Here is an 8,576-nt window from a genome sequence, read left to right as displayed (position 1 = left end):
CCCAGGTGTGTGTGTGTGTGTGTGTGTGTCTCTCACCTCAGGTGTGTGTGCTTCACCTCAGGTGTGTGTGTCTCATCTCAGGTGTGTGTGTCTCACCCCAGGTGTGTGTGTGTGTGTGTGTCTCTCACCTCAGGTGTGTGTGCTTCACCTCAGGTGTGTGTGTTTCACCTCAGGTGTGTGCGTCTCATCTCAGGTGTGTGTGTCTCACCCTAGGTGTGTGTGTGTGTGTGTGTCTCTCACCTCAGGTGTGTGTGTTTCACCTCAGGTGTGTGTGTCTCACCTCAGGTGTGTGTGTGTCTCATCCCAGGTGTGTGTGTCTCACCTCAGGTGTGTGTGTGTCTCACCTCAGGTGTGTGTGTGTCTCACCCCAGGTGTGTGTGTCTCTCACCTCAGGTGTGTGTGTCTCACCTCAGGTGTGTGTGTCTCACCTCAGGTGTGTGTGTCTCACCTCAGGTGTGTGTGTCTCTCACCTCAGGTGTGTGTGTGTCTCACCTCAGGTGTGTGTCTCTCACCTCAGGTGTGTGTGTGTGTCTGTCCTCAGGTGTGTGTGTGTCTCATCCCAGGTGTGTGTGTCTCATCCCAGGTGTGTGTGTCTCACCTCAGGTGTGTGTGTGTGTGTCTCACCTCAGGTTTGTGTTTTAGGTGTGTGCCTCACCCCAGGTGTGTGTGTGTGTCTCACCCCAGGTGTGTGTGTCTCTCACCTCAGGTGTGTGTGTGTGTGTGTGTGTCTCACCCCAGGTGTGTGTGTGTCTCACCCCAGGTGTGTGTGTCTCTCACCTCAGGTGTGTGTGTGTGTGTGTGTGTGTGTCTCACCTCAGGTGTGTGTGTTTCACCCCAGGTGTGTGTGTGTCTCATCCCAGGTGTGTGTGTGTCTCTCATCCCAGGTGTGTGTGTGTCTCACCTCAGGTGTGTGTGTGTGTCTCACCTCAGGTGTGTGTGTCTCATCCCAGGTGTGTGTGTGTCTCTCATCCCAGGTGTGTGTGTGTCTCATCCCAGGTGTGTGTGTGTCTCTCATCCCAGGTGTGTGTGTGTCTCACCTCAGGTGTGTGTGTGTGTCTCACCTCAGGTGTGTGTGTCTCATCCCAGGTGTGTGTGTGTGTCTCATCCCAGGTGTGTGTCTCACCTCAGGTTTGTGTTTTAGGTGTGTGTCTCACCCCAGGTGTGTGTGTTTCACCTCAGGTGTGTGTGTGTCTCACCTCAGGTGTGTGTCTCTCACCTCAGGTGTGTGTGTGTGTCTCACCTCATGTGTGTGTGTGTGTCTCACCTCAGGTGTGTCTCTCACCCCAGGTGTGTGTGTGTGTGTGTCTCTCACCTCAGGTGTGTGTGTTTCACCTCAGGTGTGTGTGTCTCATCTCAGGTGTGTGTGTCTCACCCCAGGTGTGTGTGTGTGTGTGTGTGTGTGTGTCTCTCACCTCAGGTGTGTGTGCTTCACCTCAGGTGTGTGTGTCTCATCTCAGGTGTGTGTGTCTCACCCCAGGTGTGTGTGTGTGTGTGTGTCTCTCACCTCAGGTGTGTGTGCTTCACCTCAGGTGTGTGTGTTTCACCTCAGGTGTGTGCGTCTCATCTCAGGTGTGTGTGTCTCACCCTAGGTGTGTGTGTGTGTGTGTGTCTCTCACCTCAGGTGTGTGTGTTTCACCTCAGGTGTGTGTGTTTCACCCCAGGTGTGTGTGTGTGTGTGTCTCTCACCTCAGGTGTGTGTCAGGTGTGTGTCTCATCTCAGGTGTGTGTCAGGTGTGTGTCTCACCTCAGCACGTCCATCTCGTCCTTGAGCGACTGCGCCTCCTCAGCCAGAGAGGTCAACTCCTCGTTCTGACCTCTGACCTCCAGCAGCTCCTTCTCCAGCTCCTCACAGCGGATGCGGTAATCGTCCTTAGCCGCCTCCAGTCTGACACACACACACAAAATAAAATGAAATACAGTTTCCACAAAAACTTTTCTCGAGAATACTGAAGCCATTATTTTAAAACAGTGCGGCTGCACAGATACGCAATACGAAGTGAACGTTCTCGAAAGAGAACATCTGTTTTACACTGGAATAATATTTCTCAGAATTTTTGATCAAATAAATGCAGCTTCGGCGAGCAGAAGAGAAGTCTTAATCTGAATTATTCAAAACTTTTGACTTCTGATCATTTCATTGCTTGGCAGCCGCAAACTAATGAGACATTACTGGGTAGAATAATCATTTATAGTGAATATAAAGGGAATGTAATTATTTATGAATCGTTTGTGTCTTTAATCACATTCATGTTGCCGTCGTTTTTCTAAAACGTGCAGATTAAGGGCCGGTAATAAACGTGCAGATTGTTTAATATTATAAACGTGCAGATTAAGAGCCGGTAATATTATAAACGTGCAGATTAAGGGCCGGTAATATTATAAACGTGCAGATTAAGGGCCGGTAATATAATAAACGTGCAGATTAAGAGCCGGTAATATTATAAACGTGCAGATTAAGGGCCGGTAATATTATAAACGTGCAGATTAAGGGCCGGTAATATTATAAACGTGCAGATTAAGAGCCGGTAATATTATAAACGTGCAGATTAAGAGCCAGTAATATTATAAACGTGCAGATTAAGAGCCGGTAATATTATAAACGTGCAGATTAAGGGCCGGTAATATTATAAACGTGCAGATTAAGGGCCGGTAATATTATAAACGTGCAGATTAAGAGCCGGTAATATTATAAACGTGCAGATTAAGAGCCAGTAATATTATAAACGTGCAGATTAAGAGCCGGTAATATTATAAACGTGCAGATTAAGGGCCGGTAATATTATAAACGTGCAGATTAAGGGCCGGTAATATTATAAACGTGCAGATTAAGAGCCAGTAATATTATAAACGTGCAGATTAAGAGCCGGTAATATTATAAACGTGCAGATTAAGGGCCGGTAATATTATAAACGTGCAGATTAAGGGCCGGTAATATTATAAACGTGCAGATTAAGGGCCGGTAATATTATAAACGTGCAGATTAAGGGCCGGTAATATTATAAACGTGCAGATTAAGGGCCGGTAATATTATAAACGTGCAGATTAAGAGCCAGTAATATTATAAACGTGCAGATTAAGGGCCGGTAATATTATAAACGTGCAGATTAAGGGCCGGTAATATTATAAACGTGCAGATTAAGGGCCGGTAATATTATAAACGTGCAGATTAAGGGCCGGTAATATTATAAACGTGCAGATTTAGAGCCGGTAATATTATAAACGTGCAGATCAAGAGCCGGTAATATTATAAAGTGCAGATCAAGAGCCGGTAATATTATAAACGTGCAGTTTAAAGGCCGGTAATATTATAAAGTGCAGATCAAGAGCCGGTAATATTATAAACGTGCAGTTTAAAGGCCGGTAATATTATAAAGTGCAGATTAAGAGCCGGTAATATTATAAACGTGCAGTTTAAAGGCCGGTAATATTATAAACGTGCAGTTTAAAGGCCGGTAATATTATAAACGTGCAGATTAAGGGCCGGTAATATTATAAACGTGCAGATTAAGGGCCGGTAATATTATAAACGTGCAGTTTAAAGGCCGGTAATATTATAAAGTGCAGATCAAGAGCCGGTAATATTATAAACGTGCAGTTTAAAGGCCGGTAATATTATAAACGTGCAGTTTAAAGGCCGGTAATATTATAAAGTGCAGATCAAGAGCCGGTAATATTATAAACGTGCAGTTTAAAGGCCGGTAATATTATAAAGTGCAGATTAAGAGCCGGTAATATTATAAACGTGCAGATTAAGGGCCGGTAATATTATAAACGTGCAGATTAAGGGCCGGTAATATTATAAACGTGCAGTTTAAAGGCCGGTAATATTATAAAGTGCAGATCAAGAGCCGGTAATATTATAAACGTGCAGATTAAGGGCCGGTAATATTATAAACGTGCAGATTAAGGGCCGGTAATATTATAAACGTGCAGATTAAGGGCCGGTAATATTATAAACGTGCAGTTTAAAGGCCGGTAATATTATAAACGTGCAGATTAAGGGCCGGTAATATTATAAACGTGCAGATTAAGGGCCGGTAATATTATAAACGTGCAGATTAAGAGCCGGTAATATTATAAACGTGCATATTATAAACCTCACAGAAACCCTGTATATGCTACTGGAGTGTGTGTGTGTTACAGTGATGTAACCATGCGTCTGGTCTAACTGATGTCCTGTGTTCAGTAATAAAGGTAGAAGATGCTCCACATTATCCCTTCTTTAACTGTGTGTGTGTGTGTGTGTGTGTGTGTGTGTGTGTGTGTGTGTGTTCACCTGAAGGTCTCCTCCTGCAGCTGCTCCATCTGAGCCTGAAGCTGTAAGTGTCTGCGACCCGCTGGGCTGTTCAGATCCTCGATGGAGTCCGACTGGTTGAGCCGCTCCATCAGCACCTGGTTCTCAGCCAGCAGACTGCTCTTCTCCTCCTGCAGAGCCGCCACCTGCACACACACACACACACACACACACACACACACACACACAGTTAAAGAAGGGATAATGTGGAGCATCTTCTACCTTTATTACTGAACACTGGCCTTGAGTCAATACCTATTTGACTGTCAGGGTGACGAACTTTATTGTCTTTTCCTTATAACATACACTATATTGCCAAAAGTATTAGGACACACCTCCAAATTACTTAATTCAGGTGTTTCAATCCCTTCTATGGCCACAGTTGTATAAATCAAGCACTAGGCATGCAGGCGCTTCTACACACATCTGTGAAAGAACGGTCTCAGGAGCTCAGTGAACTCAAGCGTGGGACACTTGATGGCTGCTCTGTTAAGTCTTCGTCGTCAGTTAGGAACCTGGGTGTGCTCTTTGATACCAATCTTTCATTTGAAAGTCACGTGTCTAGTGTTTGTAAAACCGCATTTTTCCATCTTAAAAATATATCTAAATTACGTCATATGCTCTCATTGACAAATGCGGAACAACTAGTTCATGCGTTCATGACATCAAGGCTAGATTATTGTAATGCTCTACTGGGTGGTTGCCCTGCACGCTTAATAAACAAACTACAGCTAGTTCAAAACGCAGCCACTAGAGTTCTTACCAGAACCAGGAAGTACGACCATATTAGCCCGGTTCTGTCAACACTGCATTGGCTCCCTATTAAACATCGTATACATTTTAAAATATTGATGATTACTTACAAAGCACTAAATGGTTTAGCTCCCCAGTACTTGAGCGAGCTCTTAACGCATTATAGTCCTTCACGTCTATTGCGATCTCAAAGTTCTGGCCAGTTGATAATACCTAGAATATATAAATCGACTGCTGGCGGTAGTTCCTTTTCCTATTTAGCACCAAAACTTTGGAACAATCTTCCTAACATTGTCCGGGAAGCAGACACAGTCTGTCAGTTCAAATTCAAAGCTAGACTAAAAACACATCTCTTTGACCTAGCATTCACATAACACTCTTTAGACTTCTATAATTTAATATTAGGCTGCTTAGATTAGGTCAGCCGGAACTGGGAACACTTCCCTTAACTCCTGATGTACTCGTTACATCATAAGAAGAATGGCATCTACGCTAATTTTAGTGTCTTTGTTTATCCCGAGGTTTTCCCGCAGCCTGCCGGATCCAGGCCGTATCCAGATCTGACGAAGGACTTTCGCCTGGATCCGATGACAATGCAGTGCTGAAGTGCCAACTAGCCTCTCCCTATGGAGGATCCCTATACCACTCTACAGATAAAGCCTTGTGGAATTTTTCGGTTCGCGTACCTACCCAAAGTGATAAGATAAAATAAAAATTCTGCATCAAAATTTATAGACGAGTTGTTTGTTTAGGCATGGTTTTTAAGGAATTACAAACCTGCGCACATATATTCGAACGCACATAACTATAGAATCAATTCTTAATGCGCATGTGAACGCCATCAGCGTCTATCACAGGTTCACGTTTAAAGTCTGTTTAGAGAGAACGGTGTCGTCTTAGCGGCCCCTAATTTAATAACAAATGATCATTTAGACGGAAGTGAATCAATCAAAACTAACTTTAGCTGGAAAAAACATTTTTCAAGAACCACTATAAAACTAAACCAATCTCTGTTACCTTAAATTATATGTTTATCTCTGTAAAACTGCTTTGAAACAATCTACATTGCTAAAAGCGCTATAGAAATGAGGATGACTTGACTTGACAGTGATGAAGTCCATTCATGAAATTTCCTCTCTACTAAACAGTAGTAGGTCAACTGTTAGTGTACTATAACAAAGTGGAAGCAATTGGGAACAACAGTAACTCAGCAATGAAGTGTTAGGCCACGTAAATCCCAGAGCGGGTTGGCGCATGCTGAGGCTCACAGTGTAAAGTTTGGTGGAGGGGGATTATGGTGTGGGGTTGTTTGGTGGAGGGGGATTATGGTGTGGGGTTGTTTGGTGGAGGGGGGATTATGGTGTGGGGTTGTTTGGTGGAGGGGGGATTATGGTGTGGGGTTGTTTGGTGGAGGGGGATTATGGTGTGGGGTTGTTTGTGGAGGGGGATTATGGTGTGGGGTTGTTTGTGGAGGGGGATTATGGTGTGGGGTTGTTTGGTGGAGGGGGATTATGGTGTGGGGTTGTTTGGTGGGGGGGGATTTTGGTGTGGGGTTGTTTGGTGGAGGGGGGATTATGGCGTGGGGTTGTTTGGTGGAGGGGGGATTATGGCGTGGGGTTGTTTGGTGGAGGGGGGATTATGGCGTGGGGTTGTTTGGTGGAGGGGGGTTATGGTATGGGGTTGTTTGTTGGGGGGGGGGGGGGGGTACGGTGTGTGGGTGTTTTTCAAGGCTTGGCCTCTTAGTTGCAGTGAAATGAGCTCTTAATGCTTCAGCATTCCAAGACATTTTGGACAATTTCATGCTCCCAACTTAGTGTGAAGAGTTTGTGGATGTCCCTGTTCCAGCATGACTGTGCTGCAGTGCACAAAGCAGGTCCATAAACACATGGATGAGGAGTTTGGTGTGGAGGAACTGGACTGGCTGCACAGAGTCCTGAACTCAAACCGATAGAACAGCTTTGGGAAGAATTACAGCGGAGACTGAGAGCGTCTCGTCCAACATCAGCGCCGGACCTCACTAATGCACTTCTAGAAGAATTCCCATAAACACACTCCTAAACCTTGTGGAAAGCCTTCCCAGAAGAGTTGAAGCTTTTAAAGCGGCAAAGGGTCCATATTAAACCCTACAGATCAGGATGTCATTAAAGTTCATGTGCATGTAAAGGCAGACGTCCCAAAACTTTTGGCAATATAGTGTATATTAGTAATCATCATAAGGAGGCATTATTCGAAAGCCCAAAAAACACTGGACACTGCATTACTATGCTAATGCTGCTTTAAAACATTTTAGTGGCGCAATTTTTTTTCAATTTTAGAGGCCAGATTATTTGGCAAAATATAGATTTTGTAAAAAAACAAACAAAAAAAACAAGTTCAGCACATCTGCTTTACAGTAAAGTTTTCTTAACTTTCATTTTCTTGTGCAATAATCTGCAGTGTCTTCGTTAGCATTAGCTCTGCAGTGTCTTCGTTAGCATTAGCTCTGCATTAAAAGCATTCATGAACTGCAATCTCAGTTCAGCTCTAACAGGTTAAATAAAAAATCTATACTTAAATATTAACTTGCTATGAAAGCATGTTTTCAGTGAAAGTAAAACAGTATTATTCTCTAAATGGATCTATATTTTTAAAGCAGACGTAAAGACGTATGTATTAAACTCAATAATAAATAGGCGTCATGCGGCATCTGACACACACGAAGCAGCGGGTAACATGTTCAGCGTCACACACACACACACTGAACCACATGTTCATCGTCACACACACACACACACACACACACACACACACACACACACACACACACACACACACACACACACACACACACACACACAGAACTCTGGGTCGTTTGCTGCAGGATGGATCTATCATCCTTGTGTACAGATATGAAGCGCTACAGTCAACAGCTGATTGGATGTGCCGAGTGTCACATGGCCGAGGATCAGCCTATGGGGTGACTGCACTGAACACACACACACAGTTAAAGGCCCTGCACACTACTGAGGGATGTTATCAAGCGGACAGCAGTGAGTGCAGAAGAAAAGAGACATTTACCCTCTCATCTAGATCAACACACTCTAACCTCAGTCTATCTCGCTCCTCTTGCACGAGGTACGCCTTCGGAAGCAAGGCAGAGGACGAGAGGTTACCACACACACACACACACACACACACTCACACTCACACACACACACACACACACACACACACACACACACACACACACTCAGCCAGTATTAGGGCTGTCAAAATGGCTGAAAAGCTAAATTCTAATTATATAAAAATTTAGGAGTGTCACAATATATCGCAATACAAAAATGCAACAATATGTATCGTGGATATTTCACTCAAAATTAAAATGTTAAAAAGTTTCAGAGTTTAAGTGTCAGTACTACATTAAACTACTATATATAATGTTGAATATAATGTATAATAATGCAATGGAGGAATATGTATGGCTCCTGATAATGCTAAATGTCTGATGTTAGCAGTAAAAAGTGTAGTTAGTGACAGAGATCAAGTATAT

General features: G+C 43.8%; 1 protein-coding gene across 1 annotated transcript in view; it reads right to left on the bottom strand.

The window, feature by feature from the left end:
* hook3 (hook microtubule-tethering protein 3) overlaps positions 1 to 8,163 on the bottom strand; it is a 42,866-nt gene extending 34,703 nt beyond the window's left edge. Inside the window, exons 1-3 of the mRNA XM_077222710.1 lie at positions 8,105 to 8,163; positions 4,277 to 4,440; positions 1,745 to 1,885 (exon numbers count right to left, since the gene is read on the bottom strand). Of these exons, the coding sequence (XP_077078825.1) occupies positions 1,745 to 1,885; positions 4,277 to 4,386 (251 nt within the window). The 5' untranslated portion in view covers positions 4,387 to 4,440; positions 8,105 to 8,163. The remainder of the gene's footprint in view (positions 1 to 1,744; positions 1,886 to 4,276; positions 4,441 to 8,104) is intronic.
* Positions 8,164 to 8,576: the final 413 nt, after the last annotated feature.

Source organism: Siphateles boraxobius, unplaced genomic scaffold, assembly GCF_051911475.1.
Source record: "Siphateles boraxobius isolate OS27281-9 unplaced genomic scaffold, OSU_SipBor_1 120, whole genome shotgun sequence".
Taxonomy (NCBI): Eukaryota; Metazoa; Chordata; class Actinopteri; order Cypriniformes; family Leuciscidae; genus Siphateles; species Siphateles boraxobius.
The sequence above is the reverse complement of the archived record's forward strand: the minus strand, read 5'-3'. Positions and strand labels throughout refer to the sequence as shown.